The sequence below is a fragment of the Taurulus bubalis genome (assembly GCF_910589615.1).
Source record: "Taurulus bubalis genome assembly, chromosome: 19".
Taxonomy (NCBI): Eukaryota; Metazoa; Chordata; class Actinopteri; order Perciformes; family Cottidae; genus Taurulus; species Taurulus bubalis.
Genome location: NC_136607.1, coordinates 16,354,286 through 16,371,587, shown reverse-complemented (window position 1 = coordinate 16,371,587; position 17,302 = coordinate 16,354,286). Strand labels below are relative to the sequence as shown.

The 17,302-nt window shown below is 43.1% G+C and overlaps 3 protein-coding genes across 3 annotated transcripts in view; 2 read left to right on the top strand and 1 right to left on the bottom strand.

Moving 5' to 3' along the window:
- Positions 1 to 1,000: 1,000 nt before the first annotated feature.
- phyhd1 (phytanoyl-CoA dioxygenase domain containing 1) lies at positions 1,001 to 4,939 on the top strand (the record flags this gene model as incomplete). The annotated part of the gene is made up of 11 exons (XM_079235637.1): positions 1,001 to 1,033; positions 2,091 to 2,249; positions 2,507 to 2,582; positions 2,666 to 2,713; positions 2,810 to 2,865; positions 2,943 to 3,005; positions 3,102 to 3,123; positions 3,204 to 3,332; positions 3,437 to 3,553; positions 4,218 to 4,344; positions 4,603 to 4,939. The coding sequence occupies 11 exons, from the start codon at positions 1,001 to 1,003 to the stop codon at positions 4,649 to 4,651; spliced, it is 879 nt and encodes a 292-aa protein (XP_079091763.1). The 3' UTR covers positions 4,652 to 4,939.
- A 1,487-nt stretch (positions 4,940 to 6,426) lies between these two features.
- Positions 6,427 to 8,001, bottom strand: dolk (dolichol kinase; the record flags this gene model as incomplete). Its single annotated transcript, XM_079235024.1, has 1 exon — positions 6,427 to 8,001. The coding sequence occupies exon 1, from the start codon at positions 7,996 to 7,998 to the stop codon at positions 6,427 to 6,429; it is 1,572 nt and encodes a 523-aa protein (XP_079091150.1). The 5' UTR covers positions 7,999 to 8,001.
- Positions 8,002 to 8,637: 636 nt separating this feature from the next.
- nup188 (nucleoporin 188) overlaps positions 8,638 to 17,302 on the top strand; it is a gene marked incomplete at its 5' end in the record, with an annotated part of 15,811 nt that continues 7,146 nt past the window's right edge. The window contains 27 exons of the mRNA XM_079234998.1: positions 8,638 to 8,697; positions 9,252 to 9,310; positions 10,351 to 10,405; positions 10,626 to 10,699; positions 10,782 to 10,866; positions 10,978 to 11,058; positions 11,311 to 11,359; positions 11,441 to 11,529; positions 11,622 to 11,741; positions 11,864 to 12,075; positions 12,597 to 12,711; positions 12,843 to 13,061; positions 13,604 to 13,684; positions 13,774 to 13,866; positions 13,960 to 14,079; positions 14,175 to 14,301; positions 14,434 to 14,592; positions 14,696 to 14,822; positions 14,936 to 15,023; positions 15,116 to 15,192; positions 15,294 to 15,408; positions 15,553 to 15,673; positions 15,764 to 15,830; positions 16,349 to 16,471; positions 16,566 to 16,806; positions 16,888 to 17,094; positions 17,179 to 17,302. The exon at positions 17,179 to 17,302 is cut by the window's right edge and continues 46 nt beyond it. Of these exons, the coding sequence (XP_079091124.1) occupies positions 8,638 to 8,697; positions 9,252 to 9,310; positions 10,351 to 10,405; positions 10,626 to 10,699; positions 10,782 to 10,866; positions 10,978 to 11,058; positions 11,311 to 11,359; positions 11,441 to 11,529; positions 11,622 to 11,741; positions 11,864 to 12,075; positions 12,597 to 12,711; positions 12,843 to 13,061; positions 13,604 to 13,684; positions 13,774 to 13,866; positions 13,960 to 14,079; positions 14,175 to 14,301; positions 14,434 to 14,592; positions 14,696 to 14,822; positions 14,936 to 15,023; positions 15,116 to 15,192; positions 15,294 to 15,408; positions 15,553 to 15,673; positions 15,764 to 15,830; positions 16,349 to 16,471; positions 16,566 to 16,806; positions 16,888 to 17,094; positions 17,179 to 17,302 (3,088 nt within the window). The remainder of the gene's footprint in view (positions 8,698 to 9,251; positions 9,311 to 10,350; positions 10,406 to 10,625; positions 10,700 to 10,781; positions 10,867 to 10,977; positions 11,059 to 11,310; positions 11,360 to 11,440; positions 11,530 to 11,621; positions 11,742 to 11,863; positions 12,076 to 12,596; positions 12,712 to 12,842; positions 13,062 to 13,603; positions 13,685 to 13,773; positions 13,867 to 13,959; positions 14,080 to 14,174; positions 14,302 to 14,433; positions 14,593 to 14,695; positions 14,823 to 14,935; positions 15,024 to 15,115; positions 15,193 to 15,293; positions 15,409 to 15,552; positions 15,674 to 15,763; positions 15,831 to 16,348; positions 16,472 to 16,565; positions 16,807 to 16,887; positions 17,095 to 17,178) is intronic.

The following is a 17,302-nucleotide window of genomic DNA, read 5'->3' as shown; positions in this document are numbered from 1 at the left end:
CCATTCTGACACATGATATTGAAATAAATACTTAACACTGAATCCGGCTTCAACGAGTGTTACTTCCTCATCTGGGGGATGCTTCTTCTTTCAGGAGAAGATTCTGAGCACTGAATTTGCTGACAAATGTATTTTGAATACTTGTGATGAAGTTGGCTAATATACATTTGGAGAAAGCTCAGCAACATATTTATTACTGTGTCTAATAAATATCTCTAAGACGTCTCTCTCTAAAATATAATGACGGTTTTCTAGTGGTCGGATAGTGCATTTTTTTTAACTCTTACATTACTGAAAGCAAGTTATAAATAAATCCAACAGCTATGGCCATGTATTATATATATATATAGGAAATATTCAGATATTTTATTTAAATAAAAGTAGCAATTATGCTGCAATATAAAAGTACTCCTTTACAAGTCTGTGTTGAAAATATGTGAACATTATTACCAGAGAAGTATGTTATCAGTATGTTATTTTTTCTCCTGTGTATTTTAATTATACCAGTGAATCATATTTCATGCTTTTTTTTGTTTGTAAAATAAAATATATTGGAGCAGCAAAAAAATACAGTTTATACTGTGCATGTATATTAAAAATAGTATGCCATTTTTGTATTCTCAAGTAAGGTATAAGTACCTCAAATTTGTGCAGAAGGAAGGTACACGTTTACTTGAGTGAATGTACCTGGTTACATTCCACCACTACGTCATTAAACCAGACTGGCCACGAGATGGCGCTGTAGTTCCTCTGTATTTATTTCCCCATAACAAAAGTTTACAGCCACGACGTGAGCGACATTTAGCGGTCATGCTGAGCTACTGCAGCCCCACCGTGAGCAGGGCTTATAGTCCTGCGTGAGCTGCAACGAAAGAGTTAAAGTCCAAAATCCTATTACGACATTTCTGTGGGGTTTCACTTTAATTGATTTGGACGTGTCACGTGGTCGAAAAGAGTCTAACCACCGTGCCAGGAGCTGGACCCCTCCGAGCAGACAACCATGGACTTTATGACAGACCGGGATGTGCAGAAGGTGAGGTGGATTACCATAAAAAGGAACGATACAGTGTAGCTGTAGGCTACAATATCCTGAACACGAATATTAAAGAAAATATATTAACGGTGCAGAGCGTTACATTTGTATATCTACTGTATCATATTCCTTCAAGATTGTATTGTTATCATTCACGGAGTTTAAATGGCAGCACACTGCAGGCTCATTACATAACCTGCAGCCACAAGTGGTTCATACAAGAAGTCTGCACGAGCAGATGCGTGGTTATTCTCGCGCTGTGAAGCTTTTTTAAGCCTTTTTAAGAAAGAATTTGCAATTTTACCTGCAGGCATTGAACACAACCAGGACATAAATACGTTACAGAATAGTTTAACAGTGAAGCGCCTAAAGAGCAAAGGGGCAAGTCATAACATGTTATGTAATGATGCAATTGCATTGAGAATGGATACAGTGTGTACGTTTTACTGCAGATGAAGATCCCTCCTTTGCAATGTTTGTGTACATGGTGGTGAGACAATCATTTGATTAATCGGTCAATGGCTAATTAAACGCTGATAGTTCATTATCAATAAGCATCAATAACTAGTTTAAGCATGCAAAATACCATTTTATTCCTGCATTTCTTAATTTGATCTGATAGCAAATTCTATTACATTTGGTCAACCTTGTGATGAGCCTTTTTCACTATTCTCTGACAATTGTATAGCCAACAATTACTCTGACAAATATTCGGCAGATTAACTTTTAATTATCTTTCTTAAATTAAAATAATGTGAGCTGCTCTATTGTGTGAAGAGGCAGGACACAACCCAGGCATGTCTCCGCTCATAATTAAAACTAAATCATTTACACTGAGTGAAATATGTATTCACTATTCAATCAGATGGAAATATCCAACTTTGAGTTAATGAATTATATACATTTGATCCTAGATTTCATGTAAATATGAGAAAACAAAATGCCATCGTCTGAATAAGTGGACACATACGAGAAAGAATAACAACAGAGGACATGTCAACGCTCGCTTTGTGAACGGTTGAGTCTGACCCCGCAGCACTTTCCTCCCTTTTTAAAGTACATGGAGGATGGCTACGTGGTTCTGGACGGGCTGCTGACCTCCCGGGAGTGCGATGAGCTGAGGCAAAGGATGGCAGAGGTGGTGGACCGCATGGACGTCCCGGAGCACTGCCGCACCACCTTCTCCACCTCTCACGACGAGCAGCTCAAAACACAGGTGAGCTAATGCAACCCAGCAGCACAGGGCGAGATGAGTATTAAACACTGTTGGAGACGCTCCGTCTTATCCCATAATATCTCTTTCACATGCTTTCCACCGTACTGCGCTAAAAAGATGCAGGTAAGGTTCCCACTGATGTTCCCCTTCGTGGTCTGCAGGTGCATTTCCTCTCCACTGAGTCCCAGTGACCTTAGTGACCCTTCAAGGTTAATGGTCAACAGTCTAGTCAGTGTGCCTCCTCCTTTGTAACGCAGGGAAACGCCGACTATTTCATCACCAGTGGAGACAAGATCCGCTTTTTCTTTGAGAAGGGAGTTTTTGACGACAAAGGTGAGCTTCTGTTTAATTAATATTTTGTATTTATATATGGCAAAATGGCAAATTAGATGGGTGAAGCATTTCTTGTCTTGCAGGGGGATTCATCGTTCCAAAACAGCGGTCGCTAAATAAAGTCGGACACGGTGAGTTATCAAATTGAATCTCCTAAAAACATTACACAAAAACATTACGCTTTTCCAAAAGTTCATGATTAATCCCTTTTTTTTTTTTTTTTTTAGCACTACATGCCTATGAGCCGTTGTACAAAAAAGTTACGCATTCGCCCAAAATCCAGGTGAGCGAGCAGTTGAGCGATACCAGAGAGCGAAGTATACGCAGTCACAGAATAACCAACTGTAACTGTCTTCGTAGGGCGCAGCAAAGAAGCTGGGTCTTGTAAGTCCGGTGATTCTGCAGAGCATGTTCATTTTTAAGGTAAAGTCTGTCTGTCTGTGAAATGCACTGTAGTGTCAGATTATGTCGTGTGGGTAGTTCAGGGTCTGATATCATTGTTCCTTCTCACTCCTTCAGCAACCAGGGTTTGGCGGAGAAGGTAAGAAAACGAGTAGATTGAAAAATACAGAACTCAGAATTCTTTCCGAGAAACATCTTGCATTCTTTTTCTTTTTTTAGTGACGCCACATCAAGACGCCACATTTCTGTACACGGAGCCCCTGGGCCGAGTTCTGGGCCTGTGGATCGCCCTGGAAGAAGCCACCGTTAACAACGGCTGCCTGTGGTTCATCCCGGGCTCACACAACAGTAAGCTCCCTCCTCATGAGGAACCCGACACCGATGCGTCCAGCCTCTACTTTGCTTCTCTGTCGTACTCTGTGATTTGTTGTGTGAAATCACGTTTTGCCCAGGTGGCATTTCTCGCCGCATGGTGCGTACACCAGAGGGCACCTTTCCCCTGACCGACTTCACCGGCCGAGAGCAGGCCTACGCCGACGAGCAGTTTGTCGCTGTACCGGTTAAAAAAGGTACTTCACTTGAGTCTTTCAATTTAAGCGGGAAACTGAAAGATGATTGAGAAATGTAGTATTTAAGGATTTTTGTTATGTAGTCAGTTTTGACAAACTGAAAAACATTTGTTCTATTTCTAACAGTGTGGAACGTCCAGCCCAGAAATTGTCCCGCACATAAATACCTCACTGTGAAAAACGTTTGAAACGTTTACACTCTTTTTGTACAAATAAAAAAAGGTGATATAATAGGTCAATAAGGGAGCTTTAGAGGTGATGATAGACTGCTTTTGTGACCTTAGCACAGAGCTAGGCTAGCTGTTTCCCCCTGTTTCCAGTCTTTATGCTAAGCTAAGCTAACCGGCTGTAGCTTCCTATTTACTTTATAAACATGACAGTGGTATTATTCTTCTCATCAAACTCTAGGCAAGAAAAAATTATATATTTCCCAAAAACTTTAAACTATTCCTTTCGTGAATCAAACTAATCTAGAAATGAATCTACAACTATTCCAATAATTGATTAAACGTTAAAGGAATTTATCTGTTTGAAATGTGAGGATCTGCTAGTTTTCATATCATTATAAGTTGAACGTCTTTGTGTTTCTGACAGTTGGTTCGAGCACAAACAAGCCATAATTTTGGACATTTTATTGACTATAATTCCTTTTATAAATGTCCAGGTGGTGTAGTCCTGATCCACGGAGAGGTGGTGCATCGCAGTGCTGAAAACACCTCGGAGGACTCTCGCCACGTCTACACCTTCCATGTCATGGAAACCCAGGACACCCGCTGGAGCCCGGACAACTGGTGAGAGTAGATTAAAGTCGTGTGGCGTTTCATTTATTCCTATTTTATACAGACTTATAGAATATTAGTAAATAGAGAACAAGTCAATGTGTCATTAGGCTGTAAATGCCGCGTTTAGACACAGTCACTACTACAATGATAAAATAAAAAAGGCCTTCGTCTTATCAAATCATGGGTCTGTTTTATCGCTTGTGAATTCAACTTTTAATTTGTGTTGTGTGACGACTCAAGTTATTCCCGTCTCTTTGGTCTTTAAAGGTTGCAACCCACTGAAGAGCTTCCTTTCCCTCCTCTCTACACAAAATGAAGGATCTGTTTGTGGGGCATTCGGTGCTGCAGGTCATGGAGAGACACAAGGTCCTTTCTTTCCTGATGAACATGTGTCGACTCTTTGAACCACGGGGAATGTGCTGCCATTTCTCGTGCTAGCCTGCTCAACGGCAAAGTTAATTAATGGTGGATTAATGCTGACTAACTGACATTTTTGATGAATGTATCAATGTTTTTAAACGATTTAAATTTTGTACTTTTTGATCAAGAGAAAATACAGCTGACATGTGTCTATTTTTAAATTCAGCAACTCATCAACAACATCGTCATGAAACAACTTTATTCTTCTTCAAGATCATTTTTTCTTCTTCTTTAAATTCGTGTCAAAACAAGATGGCAGATTCCTATTTTTTTCTTTACAGACAACAGTAAGCATTATTTTTCAAGTATGTTCATGTTCAAGACGCAACTTGAGTACAAAGCAATTAAAATGTATGGGTCAATGATCATCAACCACAATATCAGAAACCTTTTATGTTCATTGAAAAATCAAACCAAAAGAATTAATGTGTGTTTTCAGTCACACAGGTCTTGCTTCTCAATCATTAAATACGTGTCAAACAATGACTAAAATAAGAGGCATGTCAATTTGATCTTTCTTCTTTGATGCACTCAACATGCAAGATTATGTCTTTTTTTAAATGCAAGGATGATTGCAAAAACAACATACTAGTAGGAACATGCTAATTAATTGATACGACATAAAATAACTCTTACAGATAAACATTAAGGCTGTGAAGTCATTCATTCTGAAAATGAGTCTCAGGCGTTACATTGAATCATCCTCATCCAAGAATGACGAGATGAAACCTGATGGGATTTGTGAATATTTCTGTAGAGCAAATACTCAATGTAATGGATAAATTGGTGCAAAAGAAAGGCGCTATAAATAGAAGGGCTCATGTTCATAATTTCTGGCCCAAAGCATATCTACAGACTCCATAAATATGCAGTTTGACAGCTCGGTGTCACAAGGAAATGTATATATCAAGTGTACCTTTAAAGGGTCCCATCAAACCTCAAACTAAAATATACTGTAGGATACCTGTGTCCATGTTACAGTACTGAATGTCATATTAGTGTCATGCAAGAGCATAGCGAGTTTCTGCCATACTGAAGTATAAATCAGCCCTTAGAAAGAAGAGTCGGGGGCCGCCATGCTTCCATCTACAATAGTAGGTATCATAGTGTGATAGAAAATATACTTCTTAAGGCAAATATTTCAGCAGTAAGTCATTTATATTGCCATCGGGGAGGAGACGTAACCTCAGAACAGAACAACGTTGATTGAGAAACGGATATCGATGAGCCAACTTTAAATCATGTTCTTCAAAGGCAATACAGAGGTGTGGAACCGTTTGCAAAAAAAAAAGGGACACGACGGGGAACATTAGCAGCTCTTACTCACACTTGAGTTCTCCTGAAATGATCGCCTCGTTCCTCAAAAGCAACTGATGCCGAAATGACGTAATCTGAGGGCCACAGACGCCAACGCCATGCTTACATCATCATCATGTCTGCCGCCACATAAAGTAAGAAGCTGATTTATCACCCGGCTTCACCGAGCTGTCAGCTTTAAACTATTCTGTTCTTGTGCTGATCAGTCCACTGATTCCAAAAGAGACTTCTGTTACATTTTTCAATTTTTTTCACATTTCTTGCACTCCCCCCTCCCCATCTCATTAATCACTCTCCCCCCCTTGAAAGAGCTGAGGACAGTGGAAGGGAATCTGTTTTGTTTCTCCCGTTCAGTCAAAGCAACAGCAGGATGAAGAGGTAGAGTGGGAGCAGGAGGTTGTCTATTTGGGAGGTGTAGGCTTCCAGCATGGCCACCAGCGTGATGGAGCCGACGATCCACGAGTACGTGGAGTTCAGATTGATGCTCCCGTCGAAGATGAGGAACACGGCCACGGCGATGATCTGGGCGAACACGGACGTCGCGGTCCCCTCCACGGTTTTCTTCGTGCCGGGCCAACGGATCTCCCCCATGGTGCTGCCGAACATCGACGCCACGGTGTCCCCGACCCCCACGGCCAGCACGCCCGCGTAAGGCACCAGGCCGCCCGCGCCGAAGAGCACCCCCTTCGGGGCGCAGGGCCCGGGGAACAGCCAAATGGGCAGGGACATGCCGAGCAGCAGGTACACGTGGGTCAGGATGAGAGGCCCGGAGTCCCGCTCGTCCAGGAACAAGGTGAGCAGCTGCCGGAGCAGCTGACCCAGCGGCCGGATCCGAAAGTAACGCACGTACTCCAGGAACAAGAACGCCGCCAGGCAACCCACGGACGCCACGTGAAGCAGCTGCCGGTCGTACACCAGACCCGGAACGTACGTGGCCACTACGATCAGGTGGAAGTACTTTCGGACGACGGTGGAGGCCTGGTGCTTCTTGGAGCCCGACTGCCGCTGGTAGTTCTGGTGCAACACGACACACGTGGCCACGACGGCCAGAAACAGCCAGTAACCCAGCAGGCAAAGTCTCCGTTCATTCAACGTGACAAAGTCCCACAGCCACATGATGGGGTGCCGGCCGATGAACAGGGAGAGCCACGGCATGAGGATCCCCAGGCCCAGAACGGCGGTCATCATGTGAAAGAAGAGGGACGAGACCCAGGTCTCGGACTCCATGAAGCAGAAGAGCAGGGCGAAGAAAACGCCCAGCAACAGCGAGCCCACCACCACGACCGGCAGGAAGTAGTTGACCGGATCCCCTTTGACCTCGGCCAGGTTGAGCGAACGCTTGATGAGCTGGTTGACGATGAAACTGATCCCCCCGACGATGAGGAGCGCCTCTCCGGGCGTGAGGCAGCGCGGCAGCAGGTAAAGCACAATCAGGCTGAGATAGACGAAGATCAGCAGCACCTCCAGGACCTCGATGACCTCGGACACCGTCAGCGTCTGCTTGGCCGTGTAGAGAATGGCGCTGCCGGCCATGCCGGCGACCACGCAAGTGTTGGTGGGTACGGGTCTCGTGATGCCCAGCGCGATCAGCGAGAGGAACAGGGCCAGTATCATGCCGGTGACGGTGACCACCAAGGTGAAGCGCTCAAAGTAGACGATCCCAGAGGCGGAGCACTTTTCTTTCAGCACCAAGCCCAGCAGAGGCATCACCATGGAGGCCGGGACGATGCCGCTGTTCGCCGAGGGCCGGAACTGGAACACGGCGCCCCCCGATTTGAGCAGGCGGTCCCATTTGTGCTGCACGTAGAAGGCCTGGAGGAAGAGGGCTATGCTGCACCAGCTGTGCTGGTTCCAGAGCGCCATGTGGACGCATAGCACCACAGCAAAGACCACGGAGGACTCCACGAGCACGGGGTCGATCAGCATGGCCGCAGGCTGGGGGCTCGCAGGGAGGGAGACCGGGTTGAGCCGAGCAGATGGTCTGCAACGAAGGCCGTCTTCTGTCACTTCTTCTCTCTGGCCCATTTTAGCAGCCATTTTTCACTTGCAAAGGATGTCTAGAAAAGAAGGGGGGTAAGAAGGGGGTGGGTACATTTGAGGTGAAGAAATAAACAAATCAGTACAGAAATAGAATAAAAATAGGCATTATGGAGCCCAGTAGTTGTGAGACCATGAGTTATATTAGCTTATCCCAGCAGTGGACCTTGCTCATCCTTTATCTGCTCTCTGTCATGAACTATGGCCACACTAACCGTTCACCAAGTCAGCGTGAAATACACACACATATCCACGCACATGACTTAAACCCCCAGAGAAAAAGCATGCTCTTTACTCCAATGGCTGCAACCTTTTGTTCAGCTAAGATAAGCGAGAATAAGAAAAACGTCCCCAGTCATTAGTTGCATCCGTGCTAATACTTGCCAGCGGGGACCAGCTAAACCCAACGGGGGGGAAACGCGTCGAGCCAAAGGAGAAAAGATGCTGCACCATCGGACGGCTTCAAGCTAGCGGCGGAATTTACAGCTGAGCTATCACAAAGCCACGGAGGGCGAACCTGCCGGCGGAATGGAGGCGAAAACCCGGGCTGACGAAGACGAGCGAACATACCACATACGTGCAGTGTTGGTCTGCACGGAGGCGCGGTGTCAACCGAATCGGCGCCGTCCCTTTTCTTGACAGATTTCGTTCCTTTGTCAGCTGTCGTTTCTCTCACAGCCAGAAGGAGGGGGCCATGTTTGACAGCCGGGTCACGTGGTACAACCGTAAATATATATATTAAAGGCGTGGTTGTAAATTTGTGTTACATTTTTATTTTTTTTTATAAATAAAATAAGTTGTTACGGTATTTTTTCGTTGTGAAAGCGTCTACTGTTTATGTGACTTTTGTATTTATTTATTCAACGTCACCCTTATTTGCATAATAGCGAGTTCAGTACATCATATGAATCACACTTAATTAAACATCATTATAATGGATTAAATGTGTAGAGGAAAAGGCAGATGTAGATGTTTTAATTGTTGTTTAAAATATGGTTACAGGAGAATTAAGTGAAAGCCTTTGGAAATCGGTGGACATATTTTATTTCCAAAAGGTGGCAGTAATGATATGACTGTGGGTAGTGATGCAACACTAAGACCACCAGCGAAGAAGAAGGTGCCGACGACGGCAATGACGACAGAAATCTTCAACCAATCACAGAACAGGAGCGAAGATGGCGGAATCAGACATGAGCGTCAGGTAGGCAGATGGCAACAAACTTTAGCTAACAACTGCGTTGTTTAAATAGTTTATACGTATTTATCAGCGAGCAAACATTTCTACACAAAGTGTCTCTTTATTAAGCCTAATCGATGGTCATATTTATATTTGACATTGTGTGTTTTGAGTTGTTAGCACCAGGCTAACTTAGCTTAGCAAGCGCTAGCAGTTGAACGTTTGAATGGCTTTTCAGCAGCGCGGTGTGTCAGCCGCATGACAACATGTCTGAAGTTGACTCCATAACTGTAACGGTTTATTTCTTAATTGGACGAGGAGCATGCGCGCGTTCTTCTAGTTAAAGTGCCTCTTAATTAGTTCCAATAACCGACTGTGGTTAGTTGTGACGGAGGTGAAGAGAGTGATGCTAGGTTTGGACTTGGACAGGACAATGACAAAGTACGTTAGCTTACATTACTGTCATGGGAAATATTTCCATTCGCTTTTACAAAGTTTAAAAATAGACACATGAACCGCCACATAAACTACTTCAGACCTGTTGATAAATCAAATAAACTTGACATTGTACACTGTTAATATGAACTGACAATTTTCATGTGTAATACTAAATTTGTTTAAAATGCATCCATGATCTTCACAATGTATGAGTTATAAAACACACAAAAGAGCTTATTCAGGGCTTCAAAGCATGTATAAGTAATGCTATATTGCCTTTTGTTTTAAAGACACCTACACTGCATCAACTCTGTATAAGCATATACAAACCGTTTCTCATCTGGTACATACAATTACATATTTGATCCGCCAGGCTCAAGATAAACATGTATGTGTATATTGTTATATAGAGAGATATACATGCATATCTGACAAGGCCAAATATCAAAAGAATAGCTTTGCATGGTCTGACTGTTAAACTGATAAACTGATAAATGTATATTGGTGCCAACTATTAATCTGTCAATTAGATACACTTGTACTTTCATATGCAGATGAGTTAATAGCTGCTCTCCCGTGTAATATACATTAATATAGTTGCTAAAAGATACACATTATTTTCTTAGGAGCAGTCGAGAACTATGGACCATATTGCTCGGAAGATCTGCATTGCGAGAGCAGGTATGTGTACTTGCCACACTTCGTTATGTGCCATATATGCTAGAGTTCTGTGCAGCTACCACAACAATGTGGAGGTAGAGTTCATGATGGATAACAAATATATTTATTTATGAAGAAAATATATATTTCTTTTCCACTCACAACATATTGTTATTTAGATATTACATAAAATGACACTACTGATTTTTTCCTCTTGATACAACATGCTTGATGGACACAGGCTCAAATAGAGGCAGAGCTCGACAGACACTGGGACCGACTACATCAAGGACTCAGTTACTATAAGCCACCCAGGTATGTTAGTTATTTTATCCTAACATCAAATCCTCCACTATTCATAACAATATAAATAATAAATCGGCATTACTTGTTCTAGTGCATCCTCTGCTGGCAAAGTCAAAGAGAACAAAGCTGTTGCACAACCATTGAAGGATTTTGGTCTAAGGATCAGTAAACTATTGGTAAGAGTAAAAATGCATGTTTATTGTAAAACATTTCAGATTAACTGTATTCATTTGATGTTGCATTACATGATGATTTGATAATAATGCAATGCTTTCATAATGTTCCAGGCTCTTGATGAACAACAGAGTGTGCAGCTTTTACAGTGTTACCTGCAGGAAGACTACAGAGGAACACGCAATTCCTTGAAGGTGTCTGTTCCCAACTTTTTAAGATTTCATTTTTAGTTGTGTTGGATTTTGTCTTGTCTGAAATCTTGGCACAAAAAAAAAGTACCTGTCAAATGCAGTTTATAAAGAATATAATGTAATATCACCTAGTTACGTTTTCAGTGGGACTGTTTTGTCACTTATGGTCACCGTATTTCATGAGGAACATAGGATGGTTTCAAGATATTACTATGAAAAACATTCAGATGGTGGCTAACTGAGTCTTCCATGCAGGTTGTTCTCAAGGATGAGCGACAAAGCCAGGCACTGCTACTGAAGGTCAGTACAGAGATCTGCACTTGCTGTATAGTTGGACATGATTTAGCATGATAGTTATACTTCTTGTGTTTGTCTTCACAGGTAGCTGGCTATTACTATGAGGAGCGCATGTGTCTGCTCAGATGTGTCCTGCTCTTACTGACATACTTTCAGGATGAGCGACATCCCTACAGGGTGAGAAGCAGAGTCACATTTCCCCTCACGAAAATATGTTTATTTGTTGTTGCTTCTGTAAAATAACACTGGATGTGTTTGTTTATGTCCAGGCGGAGTACAGTAACTGTGTCAATAAACTGGAGAAGGATCTGGTGAGCAGGTACCAGTTGCAGTTTGAAAACCTCTTCAAAGCAGAAGCACCAACATGGGAAACTCACGGAAACCTCATGGTGATAATTTGGTTTATAACTGGTCAATACCATAATACTGTACTGTGTATTGTAACATCTTACTCAGATGGTGACATTTGTCCATCAAAGGTTGCTAAATAATAAATGTTTTTCATTTGAAGACGGAGAGGCAGGTGTCCCTCTGGTTCCTACAGTGTCTGAGGGAACAGTCTCTGCTGCTGGAGATCATCTTTCTGTATTACGCCTACTTTGAGATGAGCCCATCCGACCTGCTGAGCTTCACCAAAATATTTAAAGCAGAAGGCTTCGGGTTGCGGCAGACCAACAGACACCTAGTAGACAAGAGCATGGACTCGCTGGTTGACCGCATTGGGTAGGAGCTCCTCATAGTGTCTGTATGTGAAGTTCATAAGTGTAAAGTGAGCTGTCCCCCAGTATCGTGTAAATAGCATGTCTGCTTGTCGTATGTGAATTTGATTAAAAAGTTGTGCTTCAGTACACTGCAAGTTAGGCAGATGGAAAGTACTGTTAGTGAATGCGAATGAAATACTCAGCAACTATAATAACTTTATTTTTTTAAATAAATAAGCACATGACATAAAGCATTGCACATTGACGAGATTCCTTGAATTTGTTCCTAAATAATTATAAAGATATTTAATGAATGGGACAATCATCATCATCGGGAAATACACTTGTCAGTATACTTGGTGTGATGGCATCTCACCATTTAAAAATTATCTCAAACGTATCTTGACATTTCTGTATTGCAGTTATTTGTTACTGTCAATACATCTGCAATAAGCATTTATCTTCCGATATATCTAGCACTTTGCTTAATGTTTCATTCCTTGTGTATTGTTTAATGTCTCGTATGTTTTTTTTGGCCTGCAGATATTTGAGCTCTCTTATCCTGGTTGAGGGAATGGACATCGACTTCCTGCACAAGTGTGCTCTGGAAGACTGTACAGTGCAGCATCAGTTCTCCAATGCTCCGGACGTAATCAAGGTTTGACCCCAGTCTCCACATGTAGCAGACATAAATGCAGTCTTACTCAACCATGCAGTGTGTGAAATGACTTATGCACGTAGAATAAACCACAGACAAATACATCTCCGTATTTCCTCTGTTTCTTCCAGGAGATGGATCAGCTGCTGTTGACCTTTGGCGACATCCCTCATCATGGGCCGGTGCTGCTGGCCTGGGTCCTGCTGAGACACACTCTGCGACCAGACGAGTCTCTGCAACCAGACGAGTCCATCCACATGATCGGGAAGATAGGCAACACCGCCCTGCAGCTGGGGGTTTTCAAGTACATTTCAACCATGCTGAAAGGCCTCGGCGTCTCAGGGAATAATGTGAGAGAACATAGATACACACTTGGTCAAAACTAGTTATTTAGGAGGTGGGGGGAAAATATCTATAACTTCAAGTTAAAGGAGATCAGTGATTGCTGTCTTGTCCCAGCTACCAAAAGAGTTCAAAGAGCTTCTGGTGTTCTTAACCAGGTAGTTAAATGTAATCACATGGGGTCCCAGACCTAAATCCATCTCTAATTAGATGGACAGAATATAAATGTTCTGGCTGCAGGGAAACATGCTGATTAGTTTTATAGTCAGAATCTGAGCTAAGTCAGACTTTTTTTTAAACGTACCCCTCAAGCTGTGGTGTATATCCTCAGTGCAGCCAGACATTGAAGTAAAGCAAATATACTTTACTAAATGTTGTTTCTGCGGCCACTGAAAATATAAAATTCCACAAACAAACAATCATATTTGTGCATTAAAAACTCTCATTACTTCCTGTTAAAATATATGACACAGCAATACAATCATACATATCCCAGTATGTACCAACGTCTATGTTATACTAAAGTGAACTTTTTTTCTTTTCTCTCCAGTGCACAGCAAGCACAGCAAAGATGTGTATTTACGGTCTTCTCTCATTTGTGATCACTTCCTTTGAAGAGGAAAGCCTACAGGTATGATCCAGATTTTACAGTTATATGTGTTAAAAGTTCTCGCTTACTTTCTTGTTTGTAACTTAAAAAAAATATAATGCGTGTGACAGACTGACGGTGTGGCGACACAATGCTCCCACCTGATCGACGCTGCCTGTGAGGTCCTTTCTGCTCCCAGTCTGGCTGAAGTCTTTTGGGAAATGGTGAGGAAAAAAAAACAAGAAAGAAAAGCTCTTTTGGTTTAAAATCCACAAAATTGTTGACAATCTCTCCTGTTTGTCAAATTCTAAATCCAGAAACCGAACATGGGATTGGGAATGATCCTGGACAGTGCAGTCGGGATGTTCCCCCATAAAATCGGACCCCTGTTGCAGCTTCTAACTGCACTTCTCTCAACCAAGTCGACTGTTACAAAGGTAGATTTCACATATTATACACAGACATTTATACACTCATCTTTTCCCTATGTAAATGGTTTAACAATGTTGTTTTGTTTACCTCCATCTGACAGGTGTACAATGTGTTGGATAAGATGTCCTTCTACACACAAGTTTACAAACATAAGCCCAATGATATCGTCTCCAAGGACGATGAGACACTGTGGAGGAGACAAACACCGAAACTCCTCTACCCGCTCGGTTAGCTTTTTACCTCGGTTGTTAGATTTGAAGTTAAATTCGTTTAGACAATGCATTATGTATTATACCTAATTCTAGAAGATTTTATATTTAATATTTCTCTCCACTATAACATTTCGTCCTGACCATCAGGCTCGGGGCAGACTAACCTGTGGATGCCTCAAGGAGTGCTGGGCCAGGTGATGATTGGAGGCAATCAGGGCTACGTGGTTCGCTGGGAACACTCTTACAGCTCCTGGACTCTCTTCACCTGTGAGGTGGAGATGCTGCTCCATGTTGTGTCAACTGCAGGTACACAGCTGTTTGTTTGTATATTCTCACAGGCAGATTAGTTCGTTGAAATTCTATGTTTTTGTTATTACCAACAAATAAACGTATACTTTTCTTGTGCCAGATGTTATAGCTCACTGTGCACGTGTGAAGCCCATCCTGGATCTGGTCCATAAGATCATAAGCACAGACTGGTCCGTGTCGGACTGTCTGTTGCCTCTCACTTCACGCATCTACATGTTGCTGCAGAGGTATGCTCGCTTTACAGAGACACTCATCAAACTCTTGATGTGTGATTGATATTTTTCTACTTCCTGTTTGCTAAGACTTAATTTGTCTCGTCGTGTGTGTTTACGTCCGTTAGGTTAACGTCAGTCATCAACCCTCCAGTGGACGTGATCGCCTCCTGTGTGAACTGCCTCTCTGTACTCGCTGCAAGGATGCCTGCGAAGGTGTGTGTGATGGGTACTTCCAGTGTGAACATGAAGTGATATTAAGAATTTTTAAATTCACTGAATCATCAATTGTTTTGTTTTCTCTCCAGGTGTGGTCCAGTCTGCACCACACAGGTTTCCTCCCCTTTGCCTCCAGCCCCTTAACCAGCATGACTCAGTGTGTAAGGTACTGTGTGCTTTCTAATTTGCCCGGCAAATTAAAATCAGATTTTTATTTTTTGGGTGTGTAAGTAAAAAAATATTGATCAAAACCGTTTTGTTTTGTAGTGCTGAGGGCATGAAGGCGGGTAACTACGGCACCCTGCTGGTCCAGATAGAGCAGCCCAGGGGCGAGTATGCTGTGACCATCGCCTTCCTTCGTCTCATTACGACCTTGGTCAAGGTAAGAGATGCACTGAACTGTTCTCTGACCAGTGAGCTGCTGAACGCTGCAATATTACATGAAATAAAGGCGAAAATGTTACTCTTCTAATGTCTAAAAATGGCATCCTGCCACTATAATGTACATAATATCTCTTTATTTCAGGGTCAGCTTGGCAGCACGCAGAACAAAGGCCTGATCCCGTGTGTGCTGCTGGTGTTGAAGGAGATGCTGCCCACGTATCACAAGTGGCGTTACGACACCTATGGAGTCCGGGAGCGGATAGGTGAGGGCACATGTCTCCAAGTTTGTTTCCTCCAGACGGTAAAATGAAAGTTAAAAACTGCTAAACATCGACTGCTCTGTGTTGCTGCAGGCTGTCTTATTTTGGAGCTGATCCATGCCATTCTCAATCTGAGTCCGGAGGGAGAGGACCAGGCCAGGTAAGAAGTCTGTTGGGATTCAATTGTCTTCAGTCTATTACTTGCACTTTATTCTGTAAATTTGGAACGGTAATTAAAACAGTCTATTGGGAACAATAATATGAACCAGTCCTGCAATTGCAAATGGTTAATTTAGATTTAATAATTTGCCCTTCAAAAAGGTTTTTAATTATTTTTGCTTAATTAATATTCAAAGTTGAGTTTGACAGTTCATTTTTGACCTTTTTAAAATACAGCAGTTGACAAAACAATCCACATACTCTCTTATGTTAAACATGTTTATCTTGAATTTATTATTGGATTGATTAATTAGTTGGTAGAAAACTAATTGATTGTTAAAATGGATGCAGACTTTTTTCAAAAAGAAAATGACAAAAAAAAAGATTCCCAGTTTCTTAAACTAAACTAAATGGTGATTAAAAGGGATTATTTTGTATGCGTTTACATAGATTTTTAAGGAAAGTGACGATTTATTGGTTAGTTAAGTTAATTAATCATTGTTTTCTCTGCTGCATCAGTCCCTCCCTGCAGTCTCTGTGCATCTACAGCCTGGCAAACACTGAGGCTGGACAGGCAGTCGTCAACATCATGGGAGTTGGAGTGGACACCATCGACATGGTCCTGGCCGCACAGCCCAGCAGGTGAAAAGACAAAAAACATCTGTATAATTATGTTGTCACGTTTGGACATTCAGTAGTTTATATGTTTGATGTGCTTCTCCCTGACGCGGTCCAGCTGTGGCTCTGAGGGTCCCGGTCAGATCCTGATCCAGACAGTGAAACTGGCTTTCTCCGTCACCAACAACGTCATCCGTCTGAAGCCGCCGTCCGACGTCGTGTCCCCTCTGGAGCAGGCCCTGACGCAACATGGCGGCCACGGCAACAATCTCATCGTCGTCTTGGCCAAGTACATCTACCACAAACACGACCCAGCGCTGCCTCGCCTCGCCATCCAGCTGCTCAAAAGGCTCGCCACCGTAAGGACCTCCGACACACACGTGCGGTATTCGCTTGAACAACAGTAAATATTCATCACGTTCAACGCGTTTCGCCTGCAGGTGGCGCCCATGTCGGTCTACGCTTGCCTCGGCAGCGACGCGGCGCCCATCAGGGACGCGTTCCTCACTCGGCTGCAGAGCAAGACGGAAGACATGAGGATCAAGGTCATGATCCTGGAGTTCCTCACCGTGGCCGTGGAAACCCAGCCCGGCCTCATCGAGCTTTTCCTCAACCTGGAAGTCAAAGATGGAACGGAGGGGTCAAAGGTATGACCTGCGGGGAGAATGTGTGTGTTTTTACTCTTTGCAGCGCTGCATCTGGATTCCAACAGTCTTTTTCTGTGTCTGCAGGAGTTCCTGCTTGGTGAGTGGAGCTGTCTTCATGTGGTGCTGGAGCTGATCGACTCCAAGCAGCAGGGGAAGTACTGGTGTCCCCCGCTGCTCCACCGAGCCGCCCTCGCCTTCCTCCTCGCCC